General features: G+C 44.0%; 2 protein-coding genes across 4 annotated transcripts; both read left to right on the forward strand.

The window, feature by feature from the left end:
• The first annotated feature begins 1,204 nt into the window (after window positions 1–1,204).
• On the forward strand, window positions 1,205–8,387 carry THG1L (tRNA-histidine guanylyltransferase 1 like). Of its 2 annotated transcripts, XM_037027522.1 has the most exons (6): window positions 1,205–1,406; window positions 2,229–2,405; window positions 3,158–3,327; window positions 4,121–4,209; window positions 5,693–5,800; window positions 6,868–8,387. In XM_037027522.1, exons 1-6 carry the CDS (start codon window positions 1,216–1,218, stop codon window positions 7,027–7,029), a joined length of 897 nt encoding a protein of 298 aa, XP_036883417.1. In that variant the 5' UTR covers window positions 1,205–1,215; the 3' UTR covers window positions 7,030–8,387. The 2 variants fall into 2 exon arrangements, with proteins under 2 accessions (XP_036883417.1, XP_036890775.1); XM_037034880.1 differs by lacking the exon at window positions 1,205–1,406 and having other exon boundaries at window positions 2,339–2,401; window positions 3,249–3,327.
• A 1,692-nt stretch (window positions 8,388–10,079) lies between these two features.
• LSM11 (LSM11, U7 small nuclear RNA associated) lies at window positions 10,080–22,535 on the forward strand. Of its 2 annotated transcripts, XM_037041258.1 has the most exons (5): window positions 10,080–10,542; window positions 15,458–15,597; window positions 17,490–17,573; window positions 17,997–18,104; window positions 20,324–22,535. In XM_037041258.1, exons 1-5 carry the CDS (start codon window positions 10,095–10,097, stop codon window positions 20,417–20,419), a joined length of 876 nt encoding a protein of 291 aa, XP_036897153.1. In that variant the 5' UTR covers window positions 10,080–10,094; the 3' UTR covers window positions 20,420–22,535. The 2 variants fall into 2 exon arrangements, with proteins under 2 accessions (XP_036897153.1, XP_036896376.1); XM_037040481.1 differs by having other exon boundaries at window positions 17,997–20,414.
• The last annotated feature ends 1,521 nt before the right edge of the window (window positions 22,536–24,056 follow it).

Here is a 24,056-nt window from a genome sequence, read left to right on the forward strand (position 1 = left end):
TGAAGGCTCCACCCTCTGCCACTACTCGTTCTGGGTGTGGGGTGGGTGCGGAAGGCAGGCGGTAGAAAAGAGACATGTGGGAAGTAACATCCAGTTGCTCTGACATACATGCTTATATATAATATGTACTTATGTGTATCATCTATATATCTGTATCTCTCCCTGGATGGTTGTGTAAGAAACAGGAAATAGTAATTGCCTAAAGTAGGGAGTTAGGAGCTAGCAAGACACTTTCCACCATATATCCTTTTATATTGTTTGAATAATATTTTAAGGATAAAACCAATAATGTAAGTAATGAATCCAAGAGATTTATAAATCATAAAGCATAATACATAATAGTTTTTATTGTTACTATTGCATTATCTACCTACGGCAACAGTAAATAAAACATTGGGTCTTGGATTATTTAATTGTGAAAATGTTGACCAAGTTAATTTAGAGTCCATTTTCTTTGAATATTTAATGACATTTGAAAATACTAAAGGTGAATGGAAAAATATAAAAAATTATATGTGTATTACAGGTTTGTGTGGTCCCTGTGTAAAACACACCACAAAGAGAAAAGAGACTGGAAGAAAGCTTCAACAACTTTGACGTGGAGAGGGGAGATAAATGAAGTATTAATTATGCTTTTCTGTATATCTTACATTTTCTTTTTTTTAAATAACACTCATTTTATGTTTTACTTTTGGCGGGGGGCGGAGAGAGAAGGGAAGGGAGGGAGAGAGAAACATCAATGTGCAGAGAGAAATACATGGATCCATTGCTTCTCGCCTGCCCGCAACTGAAGACCTGACTCATGACCCAGGAACATGCCCTGACTGGGAATCCAACCAGAGACCTTTCGGTTTAGAAAGGTCAATTCACTGAGCCACAGCCAAGGACGTGTATTTTACATTTTCTAAAACAAATTAGTAAATTCTGCGACAAATTAGTAAATTTGAAAGAAAAAAGTCGTTAACACTTCAGACTTGGAAATTTCTTTTTAAACTTCATCACAACGATCTGTTGTAAGATAGGAAAAAAAGCCACAACCGCGGATCGTGGGAAGGGAAACACTGGAACCCTCCTTCCAGGCTCGGAAGTAGATTAAGGACTACAAGGAGAGGCGAGAAATATACCGACCTCCTCTAAGGCTAGAGAGGCCACGAAGGGACGTAGGAACTTCCGGGGGCGGGCTCTCTGGTGCTTTGGCGGGAGGTGGGGCGGGGAATGTGGGCGGTGTGCGCTGTGAAGGTTCGCGATTGCTGGGCTTCCACTTATGTTACTTTGAAACGGTGCCTGAAATTGGGGGTGATCATGGCAAAGAGCAAGTTTGAATACGTGCGGGAATTCGAGACGGACGACACCTGCCTGCCCCACTGCTGGGTAGTGGTGCGGCTGGACGGCAGGAATTTCCACCGGTGAGTGAGCGCGGCTCTGGGCCGCGCGGCCCGCCGAAGCTTCCGGGGAAATCCGACTGGCCACTCGGGCCCGGATTCCTGGTCACCGGAGTAACGCAGCAACCAATGAGCGCGCGGCATTGAGCGTCATTCTAGGTGCTGCCTATGACATGCTTGGACGCGAGCTGGTCTGGGTAGTAAAGGCGACAGGGTGTCCCGCTGGTGAGAAGCGGGCTGGGGTACTTGTGAGCAGAAACCTGGTGGCAAGGAGCTTGTGGGAAAAGTCACTTTCGGGCACAGTACGTCAGTTCTTCAGCCGGTTGCCCTGCTGTTTTTTTCTAGCTCTGACTGTTCAGAGGCCTACTTAGGCCTTGCAGTGGGCAACACTTGACAGTATGTTCTTGTTTCATTCTCAGTAGCAGGACTCACGGACTGGGCTCAGGAGGAAAAAAGTCAAAAAAGGCAGAAGTGTAATAAAGGTGGGAGTATAGTTTTTTAAAAAGTCCTATTTTAATAATGATTATTGTAATAAACACTTATTGAACACTTCTAAGAAGCCAGGCATAATTACATTTGTTACCTTCTCTTAATCATGAGGACAATTCTATAAATACTCTCTAATCCCAATTTTATAGAAAAGGGAATTGAGGTTTAACAATTACATCCCCTTTTCTTAGCTGGTCAAGACAAGAAAAACCTGAATTCCTAAAGTGATGGATTAGGTCGTGGCTGGTGGAATGTTTGGACTCGAGGCACCTTCCTCTTTGAACAGCCTCTTTGATCTATGGTGTCAATGATTAGCTCTCCTACATCCATGCCCTTTTCTCTTTCTCTCTCACGAAGGTTTTCTGAGAAGCACAATTTCACCAAACCTAATGACAGCCGTGCCCTGCACCTAATGACCAAATGTGCCCAGACGGTAATGGAAGAACTGGAGGACATTGTGATTGCGTATGGACAGAGCGACGAGTACAGCTTTGTGTTCAAGCAGAAAAGCAATTGGTTTAAGAGAAGAGCTAGGTAATGCAATAGCCCAGCTCCTTCAGAATCTGGTTTCTGCTTATCTTAAACTCAGACTCGCAGACCACAGATGATGCCTGTGGTATTTGCAAGGGCACAATGTTGTGTATTCCTGTTTGGACTGTTGTACTTTGATCTGTTGTCTGAGCATTCCATATCTCTTTGTATCTAATTCTCTCTGCTCCATTCCCCACCATCTCAGATTCGGGACTGATTTGGCATTGAACATTAGGACCAGAGAAATAGACCATGGAATATGATATTATGATTCACAGGGTTTGGCTTTAGCCAGTGACAGTCTACACAGGTATTGCAGTATTGCTTAAACTTTTAATAAAGGAGGATTTCAGACAAAACAGACAAATCTTGTATTTGAGTATTTTCAACTCTTACAGGAAATAAATCATATAATAAATTGGTATTTTTTATAACAATGATTTCTCTCCTTTCAAGATTTAGAAAAAAATACCTCTTAAACTATAAATTCACATTATATTGTACAGAGGAAAAAAATTCATGTAAGTAAATTATTTATAGGACTAGGGGGAGAGGCAGGCTACATTTCAAATATATAACTGAAATATTAAAGCAGTTTTTCTTGGTTCCTCATATTTTATCTGTAGGTTTGCTGGCCAGTTTGCGTAATCTCTCTGTTGCACCCACAGACCCTATCAGGGTGTTGAGTTAATGTTGTGTCTTTTCTCCTTTCTTGCTCCACCCACTGTGCCTTACACTCGCCTTATACTTGCAAGTAAGTTTATGACTCACGTGGCCTCCCAGTTCGCCTCCAGCTTCGTGTTTTATTGGCCGGATTACTTTGAGGACCAGCCCCTTCTGTATCCCCCGGGCTTTGATGGAAGAGTTGTGCTGTATCCTAACAACCAGACCTTAAAGGACTACCTCAGCTGGCGGCAGGCGGATTGTAAGTGAAAAGAGTTGAACAGATGCAGTTACACCACCAATTCCAGACTTGAGAGGTGGTGGTCTGGCACAAGTTTGGCTCACATGTATTTTTGTTTGGAATGAAATATTAAAAGTTTTTTCAATTAGTTGAAAGTAATTGAAAAATTGGAAGATTTCAGGTAAATACTATTTCCACCTTTTTTTAAAATTGGAAGTAGGTCTGTATTTCCACTTACCATTGGACAAAACCTCTGCAGTGGCTGCCTCCTTACACACACACACACACACACACACGCACACGAGTCAGTGTGCCACAGCCTCCACCAGTCCCTGTTCCCTCTCTGGGCGGGAGGCTGGTCACCTACTCCGGCAGTCTGAGATGTGACTCCTGCCCTACATGACTATATTGAAATATTTGTGAGACTTTCTCATTTGGTGTATCTTGATTTTGCCAGAAGAATTGGAAAAGAGGTGGGAACAGTGTAAATCCCATAACCTGGAAGGCATACCTAAGCTTAGTGCACAAGTGAACAGGTTTGGGTAAGGTATAACTGAAATGACAGAATAAAAACTCTTAGGAAATGAGTGCGTTTCTGGTTGCTCACTTCCCCCTGTGTTTCCTGTGTATGGTTTTGGGGAGGTCTCTTTAAATATCTCTTTAAATATCTTCGAGATCTCTTTCCTTTAAAGAGAGATCTCTTTCCTTTAAAAAAGGATAGAGGTGGGCCTCTTGGATTCTTTGAAGCATGAATACTGAGTAAAGATCGTATATGTATATATGTATAAACAGTGCTACTTTATTCTCTTGACAGGTCACATCAATAATCTTTATAATACAGTTTTCTGGGCACTTGTACAGCAGTCGGGACTAACACCAGTACAAGCCCAAGAGAGATTACAGGTATAAAAGTCTTACTGCAGTTAATGCTTAACTGCAGTCTCTACCGTGATATTTTGCATTCTTTTAAAGCTCCCTCTACAGCTTTTTTTTGAAAGCATATAGACATCAGATTAGTGGCTGCTCTGCTGCTCGCTTGTTCTGTGATGCTCTGTGAGTTATTTCTACTCCCTGAGCCTCAGTGTCCCGCCCTGGGAGATGGAAGCAGTGACATTGGCCCTGCATTCCCATGTGGTAGCGCTTGGCCGGAGCTGAGCTTTGACTGCCCTCTTTAGACAGGGCATGTGCGCTTCTTTTTCTGCCAGTCCCACCTGACCTCTGCCCTCATGGCCAGGAGCTGCAAGGCACCTGCAGTTTCTCAGGTCTGGGACCCCAATGTGTGGTAAAGCATCTAGGCTCTGGGAGTCAGGTAGTCATACTCATGTCATGTTCCTGTTTGATTTCATCCCTGCTGACTTAGGTTTTTAGAGGTAAAATGTAAAGAGTAATAGTTCCAGCCCCATCAGTTATGGTGAGAATTAAATGATGTGATGCATATAAAACACATAGGCTAGTGCAAAGCACATTGTAAGCACTTAGTAAACACTGGCTTTTGTTATTAGATGACAGTGCGACTTGTAGTATAACTAACTCTGAAATGAAATGATGAATTGTAACAGCTCTTAATACAATGTCTGGTCCTTTAAAATCAGTAAATGGTTACCATTACGAAAATGATGATGAAGATTTATATACAGGGTTTGGCACAAATACTGCCCCCTTTTTATTACACAATCATAAGCATGTGAGTATGTAACACAACATTATCACATTCAGGCACACTACATGACATTTTAGGTGAAATGTTCTAATTAAAAGTGTAAATTACTACACCCATACTATTACCTGCCAACCACACTCCAGCAGGTATCACTTCTGCTGTGTGCTGTGGAGCAGTAATAGGAATGCTCCAGCTTGGAGCATTCCATCCAGTAGACAGACCATCTGGTAGGTCTGTCCAGCTTGGAAGAGCCAAGTTTAGATTTTGATTCTACTTGGAGGAATAAGAGCAACCGATAGTCTTGGGCAATTCCTGTAAACTCTCTAAGCTTCAGAGTCCTCATTTCTAATGTGGAGATGGTTATGAGAGTCAAATAAGAAAATAAAGTGTCTAGTACAGAATAGGTTTCTCACTATTCCTGTCCCCCATCACGGCCATGACTTGTGAAGCCATTGTCTGCTACAGAAGAGATTTTTTTTCTTACAGTGAGTATTATTCTGTATTAGTTTCAGGAATACAGCATAGTGCTTAGCCGACGAGAATTTTTTGAATTTATACATCCAAAGATTGGAACTGCTCAGAAAATGCCAATTCTTCAGTATCAAAAGATGTTTGGTAAAACACTTCCCCTTCTTGGTTTGTTTGTGGCAGTTTAGGCCGAGGTGGAACGGTACGGTTAGGGTAGAGATAAGCCATACAAAGCTTTGTATATCTGTACTTTCGCAGGGAACTCTCGCAGCAGACAAGAACGAGATTTTGTTTTCCGAATTCAACATCAACTACAATAACGAGCCGCCGGTGTGTAGGAAAGGGACCGTGCTGATATGGCAGAAGGTAACGCTGTTGCGCCCTGAGAAAGATGGAGGGCAGGGGAGAAGGGTCGGGGCCTGTCCCCAGTTTGCCTTCCCTGCTCCCTGTGTGCTGCCGTGACGGCAGTTGCTAACACGGGTTAGATCCTTCGCAAAACGAGAAGCTGTAGATTACTATTCCAATGTGGGGTTTTTTTTTGGTCCAGGTTCATTGTATCAGTTTGTCAGTGAAATTTGTGATCTTGAATCTCTCCTGTAAGTAGAATCTCAGAATTTTAGACCTATGACACTTACTTTTCTGTATCATAATCTCTTCTCAGATCAAATAAAACCCTGTTAAAGGGTTACAGTGCAGGTGTAAGGAGTGTTGCATTCCTAACACATTTCAATAATGTTTTCTCCTACACTGGATAATACCACTAAATAGTCCATCCATCCTGTCATAGGGCACCTGTAATAGGAGGCCCTAGGAGATGTTGATGTTGATGTGGGGTTCTTGCAGAATACTCACGAGATTCCCCGGACATTCATACTTACCTTAATGTTCCGTAATGAGTCTGTGCATTTACCTAAATCCTCCACCAGTATTTTCCCTCTGTGACCAGCTCCTGGCCACAGTGATTTTCTCTAAATGTATTTCCTTCCATCCAAAGTAGTTTTTCTGAAATGAATGTTTTCAAGTATGTAAGGGGAACCTTGGGAGCTAGTCTGTCCTTCCACTGGCAACTGCAGCTCTTTTACTAGTTTTTTTAAAGCACATTTGTTCTTTGGAGACTTCTTAATGCAGGTGGGAAAACAAAACTACCATTCTATAGTTATTCTTAAAAATTTTATAGTTACTGCTAACAAGGAATAAGAAATCTCTGTTCCTAAGATGTTCTTTTAGAATATAGCAACATAACTCTTTCTGGAAGTATTTTTAATTATAAAGCAATTCATGTGTGTCAAGATATATGTGTATCTGTATATCTCTGATAAATACATGTATGTCAAAAGTATATAAAGTAAGAAAGCGAACCTCCCTCACATCTCCCCCTTCTCTCCCAAGCCCACTCTTGAGTTCATAGTGTCAATATTCTAACTTACCTGCAGGTGGGCGAAGTCACGACCAAAGAAGTTAAGCTGCCCACGGAAATGGAAGGGAAAAAGGTGGCGGTGACGCGCACCAGGACGAAGCCAGTGCCCTTGCACTGCGATATCATCGGGGATGCTTTCTGGAAGGAGCACCCAGAGATCCTAGACGAAGACAGCTGACCCTTTGCTTTCCTGCTCTGCTGCTCTTAACCACGAAGGCCCCCAAGTCTTCTGGCCTTAGGTGGCCCTAGTATCCCTACCACCCAGAAGAGTTTCCCGGATGTTACATGACTCTGGCTGGGAGGGGAGCAGGGAAAGAAGGCATGGAGGGGGTGAGGGGTCTTGTTCTTTAAGTGGAACACCTTTTTTGCAGTGTTAGAACGTGGTTCCTTTGGTAGAAGTGCATTTTTAAAAAAAATCATGGTACTATTTTTATAAAGTGAGAACTATTTTATGCCTTGCCGAATGAATCATTTTTAGATCATGGCACAATAACCTGCCAAGCTCTTTCCACCTATGATACAAGATGAGCCCAAAATTTACTCTGGCACACTTGTTCTTAACTAGAGAATCCAATGACCTTAAATCTCACCTTTCCCACCCATCTACTTGGCATTCATCTTTGGCAGATGGGAGATGAATGTAGGCCAATGCCTGCAGGCTGTCTCTGAATTCAGGAATTCCAAAGAAAACTTGGCTTGGTGTCAGTCTCCAAGTTGGCAACCTTGGCTGAAATAAATGAGTAGTTTGGATGTCCTTCTTAGACAGGCCATAGATTGATTTTGTGGAGTTAATCAGCATGACCATTGTCTTGCCAGGGGCATTGTTTGCAAGGCTACTTACGTCTTTCTAAGAAGAGTCATATGTATATTTGAGAAGAAAATGTGTGAGAATGAATGAACTAGCAGGGAGAAACATTCACTCCATGTCCTTTAGATACTTGTTTTTAAAGTCACCTTGTCACATGTTGGACTTGGTGAAAAAGATTCTGAGGTCACTTTTGTATAAGAACAATGACGTTTGAATTTGGAGAGCAGAGGGGTCAACACTCCCACTCCCCCCACACCCAGGTTACCCAGGGCAGGTGTCACTGGAGTCCCAACATCTCCACCTGGTGCTGGCCAGTGGAGGTGGCATGGGTGAGGTTCCCCGGGAAGTTGTCGTGGTAATTTCATGCTGCCCGGCTGTTGGCCTCTGAACTGGGAAGATAGTGGGGACAGGTGGTAGGAGAACTCACATTGCCTCTTGTCCTTGTTTCATATTTTAGAGGAAAGAAGTTAATTTGGCTTTATTGAGAGCTAATTAAGACACAGCCCATGTCCCAGTGCCTGGTCTTGCATTGCAGAATTTACAGCCAAGCAGAACATGTATCTTTGAAAGTGCAACGGCTGGTCTCATGCCTCACCAATTGATGCCCCATCTGTCCACGCCATGTTTTCCTTTCCTGTTCTTACTCCACAGGAACAGGAGATGTGGTTCATGTTTAGCAATTGATAAAATCTGTGTGAGAAGGAAAATAAAGGTTTCAGCTCCATAGGCCTAATTTTTCATTTATTTTTCTCACACAGTATATGAGTCCCACTTTGTGTGTGTGTGTGTGTGTGCCTTCGTAAGCCAGAACATACATACCTTTCATTACCGCAAGGGTTCACAGGTTTCTGGGTGCACAAAGGAACTTGGGATGCTTGTTTAAAATGACGACTCCATATTTCCCCATGAAGATAAGATTGGGGGTTCCGTAATTTGCTTTTTAACTCTAAAGAGTCCTGATGCCTATGGTCATCGATATACCACATTCTGGGTCACAAGGTATACTGTGATAGGGGAAGTAAGGCAATAAATAATGTAGCTCCTGACTAGCAAATAAAAGTGGTAAGTAAATTTATAGCACTTCATATCAAAACAGGCATTAAAGTACGAGTTTTCAAGACAAAGCCATCCAAAGAAAAGTGCTTTCAGCGGATGCTGTGTAATACTGCAAAGGCTATCATTTGATTTTGTCGTAAGATTCGGGGACAAACACTTGTTGCTTGAATTGCCAGCATTTTTCAGCTTTGGGTTCTGTTTTGGCACAGGGTTTTTGAGCGAATGAATATCCTGGACTTAATACTCATGCCATAACTAAATCTATAGTGCTATTATTGCTTGATGGTTTTTGTTATTTTGTGTGTGTATTCATTCCAATGTAGAGTGCAGTTTATAATCATTTTCATCTTGCTCTTTTAGGATAGAGAATAGTATTTTCTTGGGCTTCCTTTCCAAATCTAAAGAAACTAAGATACACAAAAAAGCAGCTGGTGTGGAGTTAATACTAGTTGATAGTTTTGAGGAGTGGTGCGATTAGATTTTTGTGGCCTGTGGGTAACTGGAGCATCTCATCTCTGCTGGGTGAGGGGGTAATTAATATCTGGGCCTTTAGAGAAGACTATCACTTTAATATTAAAAAATGTTTTGCTGAGCAGAGAGTATAAAGTACACCCAGTCTTGTGAATCCTTCATCCTGTGTTCCAAGAGCAGGATCATTTTTCCCAGTTGCTCAGCAATGCTTAAAAAGTCAGTGATGATAATGACTTTTCTTTAATACTAAGATTTCTGTGTTAGTGCAAATTACTTTTTAAATAGGATGTAGGAAATGGAGGACTGGAATCCGCCCCCTCTTCATTATTTCATTGTGCACTTAACCGGTATTAGCTAACATTCATAGAGCATTTATGCACTCTGCACTATATCTTCCTTGTTAGGGCAATTCTAGGACGTAGCAACTATTAGTCATATTGAAGATGAGAATGTGAAGACCCAGAGAAGTTAAGTAATTTGAGTCTAGGGAGGCTTAACCCCAAAGTACTTAGCATGAAAGCAAACAGGGACATTTCTAGCCCTCTTCCTGCCAGCTCAAGCTAGGAGTAAATAGCAGTCCCAGCGAAGAGACACGCCCGCAGAGTTAACATACTGGTCCCGGACTCGACCCCAGGGAATCTGGAGTATTAACGAACACGCCAAGTGATATACAGATGGGGAAACATAGCATTGAAACAGATTAACCCGTCATCCCCGCGCTAAGGCCCAAAGGAGCCCTGACGAGCCGCAGCTGCGCGCCACGCCTCCGGGGTAGCTGACCGCGGACAGGTGCTGCCCTCCCGCGGTCGCGCCGGCGCAATGCGACCCCGCCCCGCGGCTGCGCAGTACCGCCCTCTGGCGGCCCCGCTCCTCCTTCCCATCGGCCTCAGCTTGCGGGCCTTTCAAACATGGAGGAGCGGGAGCGGGGGGCGAGGTCGCCTGGCGCCGGGAGCCCGGGGCGCCCGCCCAGCCCGCGGTTGGATGTCAACTCGGACAGCTTCGACCCGCTGCTGGCCCTGTACTCGCCCCGCCTGCCTCCCATCCCCTATCCCAACGCGCCCTGCTTCAACAACGTGGCCGCGTATGAGACCTTCCTCAGGACAGGGTCCCGGGGCGGCGGGCGCGGGCGCGGGCGGGCGCGCGGCGCAGACCCAGCCTCGGGGGCCTCCGCCGCCGCTCGACCGTCCAGCAGGACCCGCCGCCGGGCGGACGCCCCCGCTCCGGACCCCGAGCGCATTGAGCGCCTCCGCCGCCTTATGGTGGTCAAGAAGGAAGGGGACGAGGCCGACCGGGACGGCCGCCGGCCTCCGGGCCGGAGCAGAAAGGCGCCGCGCAACGTGCTCACGCGAATGCCCTGTGAGTCTGGCGGGCGCGGACGAGGGACTGGCCGGCCGGCCGCGAGGTGGCAGCGGAAGGGGCACTTGCGGGTCGATGGGGGCTTGGCGTATTAGGTGGGGTCTGTACATTCTAGGGGGAGGGCCTCGTGAAGGTTTCCGAGGTAGTCAGCGACTGTTGGGGAGGGAGGTTGTGGCTGGAGTACTGTGGGAAATGGGAGCGGTCGTCCAGGGTGATAAAGGGTCCGCACCAGCCCTGAGGCCGAGTGGGAAAAGCCGGAGAGGGCATCGGGAGCTATGGGGAGGGTCTGCAAAGGTGGTGGGGTGAGGAGGAACCTACCGAGAGCATCCGCAGGAATGGGAGGGCGGGTCTGGAGAAGTGGGGCCTGGAAACCATAGGAAGGGCTTGCAGAGGTGACAGGGGGTCTTGGGGACCACAGACGGAGGAGGTGGTGCACAGCCAGCGTTAGGGGAGTGAGCGTTTGGGTCAGTGGGGTGTGGGGACGATGGGAGGGAGTGTGGGGAGATCTGTTCAGATGGCGCAGGGGACAGAACCTCAACCCCTGCACGTTAAGTGACGGCCCTTTCTTCGGTGCCCTTGGTAGAAGGGCCACAGGCTCTCGATGTGCACCTGTTCGCTTTGCCAGATCTCAAGTGCTAGAATGCAGCAGGCACAAATGCCACTAACACACAGACACTGTTTTACAGCTCTTGTAGCCTCCTAATAGATCCTTAGAGCAAAGCTGCACACAGCAGAGGTTGCTAGTGTGTGAATTAGGTCTTGTGTGAACGGAATAAAAACAGCCGAGGGTTGTATCTTTAGGCATCTGGCAAGCACTTCTGACATCTGCCGGGTGAGTGCAATGACCTGCTTAGCCATTCAGAGCATCTATATCCTGGTAGCTGAATCGTGACTTTATTAGATCCCTGCCTTCGGAATGGAGGGTTGTGCTAATAAGCAAGGGTGTATTTTGTTTTATTCCTAGAAACGTGTTTATTTAGACAGAAACATCCTGAAAAGCTGTGTGCTGTTGGGGGTGCCTCTGTCAGGCGATTCACCTAGCCAGAACATCCTTGCCCAAGCTTAGGGTTCACTCCAGGTTGCTTGTCCCACAGTAACACAAAGATGGGGGCGAGCATCATGTTCCTAAAGTAAAAGCAGTTTGGGGGACCTCATTTTGCCTCTACTTTCTGTCACATCAGGTCTTTGAAATGCGCCCCAGGTATCAGAATGTAACATTCCTTTCCATTTTTGCCAGTTATTGCTTTGCTATTGAGATTGTCAAGGAAAAGAAATATTTCTATGTGGTGGATGACTTTAGCTTTTCCCGGGGAGACCTTTGCTATATTGTTCTGGCACAGTGTGAAGCCCAGCTTTGTCAATTTACCACTTTAAAATATATGCTTGGAATCAAGGCCTCAGTTTGCTCTGAAATTTTTAGTCATGCCACTGGAACCAGTAGTGTGTGTGTGTGTGTGTGTGTGTACATGACAGAGATGGGTAGGCATCACAGAGAGTAATGACCTTCAGAAAGAAAAAAAAAAGCAAAAAACGAAAACAAGCATGGATGAAAACTAGATTTTTTCAAGAAAGAGTTTCTGTAAGTCTTTAGGTCTTCAAGGCAAGGAAGATCATGATTCCAGATAACAGTAATTATTTGAAAATCAGGCTGTTGAGGTGTAAAATACTCAACATATAGCAAAATACTCCCTTTCCATGTATTTTGAAATCACCACCACAGTTAAGATACAGAATACAGTTCTATCACCCCAAAATTTTCCTTATGCCCCTTTGTAAGCCAGGTGATAATTTTATTGCTGCTAATTGTAGCTACTATTATTGAGCACATGTGTGCTCTATATTTTGCTAAGCCTTTTAAATGCATTATGTCTCATTGTGCCCTTAGATACAACTTTGTAGATGAAGAAACTGAGGCTCAGTTATTACCTTTTAGAGCCTGGGTCACACAGCTGGTTAGTTTGCAGCTGAGAATCCTGGGTTTGTCCAACCCCGGGGCCTTTGTGCTTACCCTGTGCGCTCATCTCAGGGGAGGGGAAAGAGAGGATGTCATTCTCGTGTTTCCTTGAGTGCTCATTTTTGGTGTGTGGAGGGTGCTGTTCGTGTGAGGCTGAGGGCAGTGAGAGCAGAATTTGGGTCCAGAGAGGGACTTGTTGCTAGAATCCATGGAAGAGCCAGCCCAAAGGGTTTCTGTTAGACTTTGTGATGATGGAGAGTGGGAACCATGGAGTGTACTCTTAAGCAAAAGCTCTTTCAGGGCGGATGTTTCTAGGAGCTAAGTTTCTGGTGGTAAAACGCGTTTGGGGGTGGAGAGGAACGTCGGTCTGACGGCCTCTGTGTGAGCACCAGCTCCCCCACGGATAGCTGTTTTAGTTTAGGGGAGTCACTTAGACTCTTCAGGGCCCCAGCTTCTTCACCTGCAACGTGAGGACCTCGATAGACTCTATTGTGGTGAGGTTTAAATTAGTTAACACCTTGAAAGCATTTACAGCAATAGTCTTCCTTGACCTGCGGGATCATTCTCCGAGAATGTGAGCTGTCCCTGGTTGACTATCCTCAAAAGCTCTGGTCAGGGCGTGTGGGCCCTGCCTCTATTGATGGTTGGCTCAGCTGTTTACTAGGTAGGTGGGTAACTTTGAGCAAATTATTTCAACTTTCCTAAGCCTTGATTTCCTCATCTATGTATTGAGGGGAAATAAGGCTACTTATGTATTAGTTGTGACAATTAAAGAAAATAATGGTACATAAAGTTAAACTTAACCACAGGGTGTGGCCCATACTGAGGGCTTAGGAGTTGGTGATAATGATGGTGACAGTGATGATGGTGATATGATTGGTTGTGACGGAGAAAGATGAGTTACTGAGAATCTGTTGTTTGAATTTGGTAATGGCCATGAGCAGGGAGAAAAGAGTGGAGCTTAAAAAAGTGACCTGGATTTGGGAGGGTGGGGCCCAAGCACAGTGGCAATGGAAAGGGGGATTTAGAAGAAAAGTTTTCTGCAAAAAAGAGGCGTTTTTTTTTTTGCCTTTGGTCATATTAAGTTTTTATTAGCTTAGTTCATACTTATTTTGAGTTTGTCACAGAGGCTGCTGGAAAGAGGTTCAGAATGTGAAGCTCATTTTCGCCTTGGCAGGTTGCTCTGGTAGGTGGTGCTGGTGTTGTACCTTTGATCACAGAAGGAGAGAAATGCTTCCTGGAACTACACCTTATTACATTTTTGGAAGGAAAAAAAATGAAGGGAAAGACACAGATGTGAGAGACGAAAGACCTGAGTTTCCTATTGGTTTAATTAGAATAAGGGACTTGTTAAGCTACATGCTTGCCCTTCCTCTTTGATTTGGGGGTGTGCAGGGAGAAGCAGTGCCCTATTTTCTTTCAACTTAGAAACAGAATGGTCTTTCCACTCTTTGTGGAAACACATGTGTAAGGGAGTGAGGTGGGGGCTGTGTACGTGTAAAGGCAAAGCGAGTAATCCAGGCACTATGATCAGTTTCTAAGGGATTGAATTATGGAGATTTATTCCTGAATCTAGAAGCTAACTAGTCCTCTCACTTCATTTTATGAATGAGGAAACTTGGGCTTGTAGAGAGAAAATTATTTACCAAGGTCACACTGAAAGTTATTTACAATGTTGGGTTTAACACAGTTTGTAACACATATCCAGACATGTACACACACACACACACATACATACATACATCAAAGGGTCAAAGAATTGTAGACTATTGCTAGAGGAAGGGTGGATGATGAAGGTCAGACCAAGGCTCTCACGTTCCTTTCCAAGGCTGCTCTTTCTGCTACTCCGTATCATCTGTGCCTTCTTGTTGCATCTTCAGTCTGACATAAGCTCCTACTTCTCACCTTATGTCACTTCCTTCTAAGAGTATTTTCTTTTATTAATTTATCACTGCCATCATTTATAAGCCCATCCATGAGTGAAGAATGAGGTCAAGAAGGATGAGTTATCCAAACTGAACTGCAGAACTGTTGTTCTATTTTTGTGCCACTAGAAAGAAAACAGTCCTTTTTTGTTTGTTTACTTTCAGTGGCAGTAACCTCCAAAGAATTCTGCCTTGCAAACTTGGGAGGGAGGGAAAGACTGAGACTGTGTGTGCGTGAATGCAAGAGAGTGTGTGTGTGAGAGAGAGAAGGTGTATGTGTGATTTTCTTTTGAGAAGTTGTATACACTATGTAGTATAAGCAGCAAATTGTGAAGGGTAAATTAACATGAAGTAATAGAAAAATTCATCTCCGTTCCCAAGCTTTGCAAAAAGAATCCATCATAGTAAAAGCTGATAGTATAATCCCAGCATTCTTAGGCATCGCCACACTGCTCTTTTTACATGCTGCTCATCAGCAGTCTCATGGGAGCCAAATGTTCAGCAGGTGCCTTTCCCCCAGCAAGGCTTGGAATACAAGTAGGTTCGTGACTGCTAGTGTGAAGGTGATGTACATTGAAACACTTCAGACATATGAACAAGATTTTCAGTGATTTGGAGGGTTCAAGCTGGATATGTGGCTTATGAGAATTATCCTAAAAAAGGTTGTCTTAACAAGATACAGAATGAGAAGAATCTAGCTGCTGTGTACATTTAATGTGGGGTTTTTTGCCCAGAAAGGTTTTAAATGATGATGCATCTTAGAATCATAGACTCTGGGATGTACAGAAGGTGAAACTTTTGGATGATAGCCATTCACATGGTTTATCCACATTGTGGTGGAATCTGGTCTCATTCCAGTGTGTGTCGCCTATAACAGCCATATTGCCCATTGGGCCTTTCTGTTCCCACAATGTGGGAGGTTGCCACTGCACAGTGCTGCCTTGTGTTGCTGGAGATGGATGGGTGGTCTTGGTTATTAGTTCTGGGAATGAGAGCAGATGTTCATGCTATGCTGACTATTCTTCTCGTGTTTCAGTGCACGAAGGCAGCCCTCTGGGTGAACTCCATCGTTGTATCCGGGAAGGGGTGAAGGTGAATGTTCACATCCGCACTTTCAAGGGACTTCGGGGCGTCTGCACAGGCTTCCTCGTTGCATTTGACAAGTTCTGGAATATGGTAATTGAGCCTTCCTCAAGTGGCTGGGAGAACCTCTGGGGGATTAAATGTTTTATAAATTTAAAGGTCCCGAGTAACCTTATTCAGCAAAACCTACAAAATAACTTCCCAGAAAAAACAGAATCTTTACACTCTCTTGGGAAGCAACAAAAAGGTTCTTTTTATTGTTTTCTTTTCTCTAAGGCAGTGGCTTTCAGTTGGGTAATTTTACCCTCCTCTCCCTCCCAGGGACATTTGTCAGTGTCTGGGGACATTTTTTTAATTGTCACACTGTGGAATGGGGTGCTCCTGGCATCTAGTGGGTAGAGGCTGTGGATTTTGCTGTATGTCCTACAATGCAGGCAGCACCCCCAACAAGAAAAATGTATCCAGTGCAGAATGTTTTTAATGCCAAGGTTGAGAAACCCAGCCTTAAGGAATAAGATTTACTTCACCTGTTTAGTAATTTTACATTGATTTCCTATTAAAAATATTTATTGGCATCTCACTTTTGCTGGGCACAATGCTAAGTACAGAAGTTTCAGAAAGGAACCATCACTCTTCTGTTTTTGGAAAGATAGAAAAAATACAATAAAGATTACATTTTAAAAACAGAAGGATAAGGTTAGAGGGAATGCAGACATATTGATAAGCAAGATACTTTGCATGGTGTTTGCTTATGAAGAAGTGTACACACGCCCCCAGTCTTCTAGAGGCTGTTGTTTACTAGATACTTGAAGGAAGGAAGGGATATGTTGTGTCTTAGCACAATGTAATGTGAGGCAGGTAAAGTAGGAGCCACCCAGGCCTCCTAGTGTTTCTCTTCCTATGGTCGTCTGTCTCCAACTTTTCTTCTCCCTGCATACATGCATTCCCCTGGATAATAATAGTGGTTGCTAATACTTAGTAAGTGCTTATGTGCCAGATACTATAATAAGAACTTTACGTATATTATTTCAGTGGATGAATTGTAGATATGTTTCTGTTTCATTTCACAAATGAAGAGATTGGTCCAGATCACACTGTTAGTAAGTGGAAGTACTAGGACTTTATTTTAGTTCTTTCTGACTTTTAAAACCATGTTTTCAACCATCATGGACTCAGAAAACCTGGGTTTGAATCCTAACTTTACCACTTGGTAACTGTGTGGCTTTAGGCAAGGTAATTTCTGAGGCTCAGTTTTCTCACCTCTAAAATGTGAAGAAATATATTTTATTATTATAATTTTACTTTTGAAGGAAAAGGACTTAAGAGAACATATATAATGACAGGTACTCATGATGTTGTCAGCTTATATTTGTATGGTGATTGACACTTTTCAAAGCAGTTGCTCACACAGGATCTCCTTTGATTCTGACAGCTGTCCTGTGTGGCTGATCTCTCAGTGACGAGAGTTCACCAGTAATTCTTTGTGTAACTCTGGTCAGTCTCTCTTAATTGCTTCATAAAACTTAGAAACTGGAAAAGGAGAAGAATCAATAGTGTAGTGTTTCTCAAAGTGTGTCTGAAGCCGTCCTGCAGCAGAGTCACCTGGGATTTCTGGTTAAAACAGAAAGTTCCTAGGCTTCATCCCGACCTACTGAACCTGAATCTCTAAGAGAGTGGTGGCCTTGGAGTCGTACTACTCTAACGAGCGTCCTAGAATTCATGCACAGTGAGATTTAAGGACCTCGCCGTGGTTGGAAGGGCCCTTACCACAGTAGAAATTTGTCTTACATGGTCGAAGCCACTTGGAAATCCTACTCAGAGGGTGGCAGGTATTACCATTTTTTTTTCCTGCCCAGTAGCTGAGTCACCTCTTAAGTTTAATTATGCTACAATTAGATGTTATTCTGCCTTAAAAAATTTTTTTGAGAGCTATGGAAATAATATTTTTAACTCTGCTTTTTTTCCCCTTTGGGCTGTTTCTCTAGGCACTTACTGATGTGGATGAGACCTACCGAAAGCCTGTTCTGGGCAAAGCATATGAGCGGGATTCTTCATTGACTCTCACGAGGGTAGGCCATTTCTCCTCATTTCCTGGGCACCAGTATGCTTTCAGCTTAGGAATTAAAGTCACTGAGCCCAGTGAGCGTGTTTCCTAGTGGGAAGGCCCTAGTGCTGTCAGCCAGGTGTGTCTGGACCAAGGTCTCCATCAGTTAGTCTTCTTATGCATCCAGCTAATCTCACTGAGTTCCTGCTTCTGACCTGCAACAAGTTACCTCTTATAAGGCCTAAAAGTCTTTCTCTTTTACCCTGTAGAAATGAGCAGGTGCCTTTTCTCTTGACATACTTGCTGATTTATCTGAGTTATGGGTAGAAATAGAAAATTCATTGCTAACTTTTTAAAAGTTGCAAAGCAAATTGTCCACAGAGCACAATGAAAGACTTTGGTCTTTTTTTCTGTTAAGGGCTAATATTTGTCATTGCTTTCTTTGTAGCTATTTGATCGACTAAAACTTCAAGATTCTTCCAAGAAGGAGGCGGATTCTAAGTCTGCAGTTGAAGACTCCACTCTGTCCAGATACTCCCAGACATCCACTTGGAAGGTAGCTTCAGTGTGGGGAAGAGGAGACACTGACCGGGGTTCACGCAAACCTTCCCGCTCCAACCCTTCCTCCCTGCAGGCATCCACAAGGGAGGAGTCCCGGTCAGAGCTGTCAGGGAGGACTCTGCGGACAGAAGGGTCTAGTGTGGGAGGCACCTTCTCCAGAGCTACCACACTTTCTCGGGGCCAGTCCCGTAAGAAAAAGAGAAAGCCCAAAGTAGATTACCAGAAGGTATTCACTAGACACATAAATCAGATTTTCATTCGAGGAGAGAATGTCCTGCTGGTTCATCTGGCACAGTGACCAGCCCAGCCTTGAGCTTTGGCTTTTAGAAATAAAATGCATGAACTACTGCCATGCTGTGTCCTAATGTCCCAGTGAACCCTGAGTTGGAATGATTCCCTCTGGTACTGCATGTGTTGAGGAGGGAGCCAGGCTTGGGCTCTCTGGGAGTTGAGCACCCTCAAGGGGAGACGGGTCTCGGGAGAGTGGGCGTTTGCATTAATGTCAAGGCTAAAGCTGCAAGCTGCACATGGGCACACACATCTGATTTGGGATCATGGTCGACTTCAGACACTCAAACCAAAGATAAGACCTTCCGTTTGAATCAGGATTTATGATGTCAGTTGAGTTCACCCCATGGATTCTATAGCATGGGGGAAAGAAACTCTCATCGTATAAGCTGGTGTGCTGAGTACTCATGAATTTGAATTTAAGAGGAGAAGTATACCCTGCCATGGAGCCCTGCACCCACATTTTGTCTCTGACTGTTAAGTTTTGCTCTATACTGTTCTCTTTTAATCAGGAACTGTAATCTCTAGATATCTATGAGCTAAGAAAGCTGCCAACTTAGGTCAGAGTAAAATATGAATAGTTGGTGTGCTTAAAGCAGCCAGCAATGAATGCCCTGTTTTTATCCCTCTCCTTATAATGGAAAGGAGTAGGAGACCTCAGTGGTCTTTCCTTACCAGCGGTAACTTCTGTGAATGGCATACCAGGTGGGACTATAAGATGCTCACGTGGTGGCTTCTTGTCCTTCTCTCTAACTTCTGTGGCATGGTGCTAGTGCATGTACCCTGTGTATTGCCCCTTTGTGACCTGTCCTGTGAGCTTTATGGAAAGGGACTGGAACCTTTATGTCTGGCTTCAAAGAGAGTGCTGCATGAACTCAGTAATATACGTGCATCATACAGCCGAGAGTCCCCTTTGCAGGCAGGGCTGGCCCAGTGTGGAATGCCTTTCAGAACAGTTTTCCAGGAGACAGTGCAGGTAGTTTCATTATTCCCTTGTGTCAGGCTGAAGAGGTTCTCACAGGTGACAGTGGGTGCTGCCTGGAAGGGACCCCTTGTGCACAGCCTGGCTGCAGTCGCAGGAGCATCACAGCGCTCGCTAATACTGCTCGAGTCATAGTCACGGTAGAATAGGCAATATCTTGACACAGACTGTTAGGCAATATTGATTTTTTGTTTTGTTTATATTTGGTTTTATTATAGGTGACTCATGTCTAAAGCGAAAATAAGAAATAGTTACTAGTTAAAATTCTTGAAAAGAAAAATTTCTCCTGCTCTATTTGTTGTGTAACTTAAATAAGCCTTTGAAAAGTAGGGTGAGTAGAGTTTGTGGAGCTAGGATGCCTTGCCCTTCTGCCAGCTGGGTCATGGGCTCATTGTATAACGGAAGGAGAGCAGGCTCAGTCCCTCTGCGCCTCAGTTTTTCCCCATCAAACACTCACCTGACAGGAGCACAGAGACAATTTTAGGAAGGCATTTCAAACATTCTGAACATGTATAAGTGCCGTGAGTAGTTTTTATTAGCTTTATTTCATAATTCCGTAAGGATTCTTATGAGCAAGGCAGGTGCCACATAAGAAGTGATCTTCGTAGGTGTCATAGTTATGATCTGGCTGTGGTCAGAAGGCAGTGGGATCTTCAGGAACTGTTTCCCATGTTCCATTCCTTTCTCCTAAGGGACAGTGGATGTTTCAGAAGAATGTCTTCGGTAAGAGGAGAGTAGTGTTTCATTGCCACTCCCCTGCGTCCTAGCCCCCACCCTTTTCTGGTCATTATCAGAAAGAGTTCCCCTGCACTTCTTTGGGGTTTATATGACCGTACCAGAGGGAGAATGGGCATATAAAGACAACACATCTCCACAAAGGAATTTGTAGGAACTGTTTTGTTTATTTGTTTTTATTTTAAAATGTACCTTAAATATGCTTTTAGGGCCAGAGCAGACCCACTAGACATTCAAAGAGGTTCCACATCACAGACTTGGAACAGTCATCTTTGGGATCTGCCAGTCTAATCTCTGCTAAATAGTCTGTCTGAAGTCTTTGTTCTCCAGTTAGCAGTTGTGTAACCATCCGCCACCCAGGCCCTGCCTCTTCATCAGTCTCCCCGTTCGGCCGTCCCCATCTGTCTTCCCCCTTGTTCCTCAGCTGGAAGCCGTGATGGTTACTAGATTCTCCCAGTAAAGTAGAGCTTTGAAATGAAAAGGAATATAATCAGTTTCTGTTCATTCTAAAGAGTTAATCATGCCTGATTAAATCTAAGCTGATTTATTTTAAACACATGCTTTCATTCATGTTTGTGTACAATTTTCATATATCCATATAGGGTTGATGTACTTCTTTTCTGCCCAATTTGACAATCCCAGCTCTGAAAATTATTTTAAAACTGTGAGCTGTTTTATGTGCCCATTTATTTGTTTGGTTTGGACAGTGATTCCAGAATGAAGGAAGTGTCTAGTAATGTGCTTTTTGTACGAAGCCTACTTTTTTAGAGAAGTCAGTTTATAAAAGTCATTGCCTTTTTCCTTATTATTGGAGAAATTTTTCTTGAGGAAGAAAAAATAGGTCCTAACAATGTATATGCTGCTCCAAACAATGTGCTGATCCAGGCCTTACAGTGACTGCTGTGGAAACAGCTGAGTCTCCCTCAGGAGGAGAGGGGTGTCCTGGGGCCCCCGCCACTTACCCCCGGGGCTCAGAGCAGCTGCGGAGCAGCACAGCTGGCTTCCGTGTTCTCCGGAGACTTGGATTTGGGGAACGTGGTAGGAATAGCACTGATTTTTGAACATCCAACTTTGGGCCTTCATAGTAATCCCTAAACTTGGGAGTGTGTTTTCTAGACATTTTCACAGGGCATACCTGTTTTCCTGTTGAGGTGCTCTCAGGAGTTTCCAGCTTTGTTAGGGAGAATAAGGGATTGAGAAATGGAGGATAATGGTTTCAACACCCAGAAACCACGTGCACTCTTTGTACGTAGAAGTAATTCTGCTGGCCACCATGAGAACTTGCACTTCAGGTTGTTTGTTCTAGTGTCTGGGACGCATTTCTGCTTCCTTTCGGGACCATCTTATGGCAGAGGCAGGCCGTGGAGGAGGCGGCCAGAGTGAGCGGTGTCATCAGTACCCTGCTCTCTGTGCAGGGTGCGTGTCAGGTCAGAAAGCCCAGACGCCATTAGCGGTGAAGTGTAGGTGCATCGGAATTCTAGCTCTGAGTTGTCCGTGGATTGAGAAGGCTTTTTATCTATTTCTGTGGTGAAGCAGTCCAGGAGCACTTTCAGAGACTGTCAGGTCATGAGCTGTGAGCTGCCCTTAATCCACAGAAGCCTTTCAGAAATGTGGGTGTACTGCTTCTGTCCCTTGAGAAAAAATAGAAACCTGATTCAATGAAGAGGACATATTCGTGTTCCTGTTTGCACTTACCTACAGCAGCTGACACAGGTAAAATTGTGGAATAGACCAGATTCCGTAAATTACTTCTTTAAATTTTGTCTTTAGGGAGAAAAATAAATTATTCAAAGACAGCTGGCTGTCACTGGTGCTGCTGTAAAGTTTTCCAATCCTTTGTGTATTTTTTTATGAATGAGATGATTGCTGTGGGAAGGTCAAGGTTTATATAAGGGTATAATGTTATAAATATAATGGTTTCCCAACTGTTCTAATTGTTCTTTTCCTTTGTCAAATATAGGATGCAGTCAACCCCTTTTCAGTAACTTCTGTTCATCAGCCCATCTTTTTCTGGGCAGTAACCCCAGGAGGCTTTTCTTAGTGATTGTAAAGCAAGAATATCTTATCTGGGCTTGTGTTGCAAAGGTGTGTGGTCTGTCATTGCTTTCTGGCTAATTGAGTTGATGGATTTAAGATAAGCCTTTGGGGTTCCTTGTCACTGTTTCCTGGGCTCTGAGAAAGGGTTGGGCCTTCTTTACTCTCAGTGTTTTGAGTATTTTTTCAAATGTTTGTAAGTTCTCGTGCACCCCTCTAGTAGAAAGGAAAGCTCTCTGTCAAGAAATGGCTTTGGATGGTTTGGAGATTGGGGGTGGGGTGGGGGTGGGAGGCAGAATAAGTACACCTGAGACCTTCAGTTGGTCTTTTATTTATTGATAATAGAAAGTAGTTTGATGAATAACCGGAGTTGGTGCTTCTTTAAAAATACTCTGAGCCCTGACTGGTGTAGCTCAGTGGATTGAGCGTGGGCCTGTGAACCACAAGATCACGGTTCGATTCCCAGTCAGGGCACATGCCTGGGTTGCAAGCCAGTTCCCAGCGGGGGACACATGAGAGGCAACCATACATTGATATTTCTCTCCTTCTCTCCTTCCCTTCCCCTCTAAAGATAAATAAATAAAAAATCTACAAAAAAAATACTCTGAAAAGATGAAACTGCCCCTCAGGAAAGCTATAAAAGCTATTCCCAGGACATTGCAATTGCCTTTGATTTTTGGTCCTTTGGAACAAATGTCTGATGTTATGTTTTTAGAGCTGCGGGGGGAAATGTCTGAAAATATTAAGGGATTTTATTTAAACAATGATTATGTGGCTGAATTTTGTGGGAGCCAGGTTCTAGGGCAGCTGTCCAGTTCTTCTGTCGTCCTGGCAGTAAAGCAGATAGTGAGCGACACCTCGGAAAGTGACTCACTTATTTCATACTGACGCCGTAAGACGTTAGCCTTCGAGGCTCCCCTGGGGATACTCCACTGCACCCTGACCTGTTACTGTTTTTCAGGACAGGACTAAACCTGGATGACTCTGAATTTAGAGTTTTTCTCTTCATATACCAGCTGCTAAAAGAAAAACTGTGACTTGTAATCTTGTCTTGAAATTACTCCTAATGTTAAGTTCACCTAACCCCTTCCTGTTTAAGGGAGGATCGCTGCTAGTGACGTCAGTTTGCTTTGTTCTGCTTTAGATATGTGCCATATGGGAGTCTGGAAACTGGAATAAATATGATTGTATTAATGTACTGACTGCTTTGTCTGCTGATTTTGGGGGGAGGGGAGAGGAGGTGGGGAAGTTTGTTACCAAGAGAAGATACTGACCCAGAAAGTTAAAACGTTTCAAGCAATGCCATTATTGTAACCTTGTACCTTTTCTTTACCAAAGCCATGCATCTAGATTTCTATCCTTGGGGTAACTTTGTTTCTCCAAGTTTATTTATTTAAAGTTCATGCTTAGAAAAGAAACTTGCCCCACATTGTGAACTATCTCTTCTAAGCCCCAAGCAATGGTGATTGCCCTGTGAATTCATTCCACTCTAATAGCTCACCGGCATTAATCTGCTGTCTTCACAATCTGCTGAGGTCACCATTGACTGCTCCCTCGGAATGTTTTACTACAGCTAATTGATCCTCACTGCTTCCGGGGATATCTGAATTTGCCATCAGCTTTTCTCTGCCTGTAAAGAAAGTTGAACTGTGTAGAGATTTGCCACCCTGATTACTTGATCTCCTTTGTGTACTTCCAGAGCCAAGTTACCGTGGGAAGATGGACAAACAAATCAAGTTGATTATTAGAGAGGGAAACCTCGAGTTTACTGTCAAGACCCAGTTCTCCACTTTGAAAGAATATGGTATTAGGTTGGGCTCAGCTGACCTAATACCAGGAAATTTCTAACCACCAAGGAAGTGGAGGAAAGGGAGACAAGATCCAAATGCTCCAGTTCTGGCCGTTGCT

This window comes from Sturnira hondurensis, unplaced genomic scaffold, assembly GCF_014824575.4.
Source record: "Sturnira hondurensis isolate 20B ecotype Veracruz unplaced genomic scaffold, ASM1482457v3 Scaffold0000022, whole genome shotgun sequence".
Taxonomy (NCBI): domain Eukaryota; kingdom Metazoa; phylum Chordata; class Mammalia; order Chiroptera; family Phyllostomidae; genus Sturnira; species Sturnira hondurensis.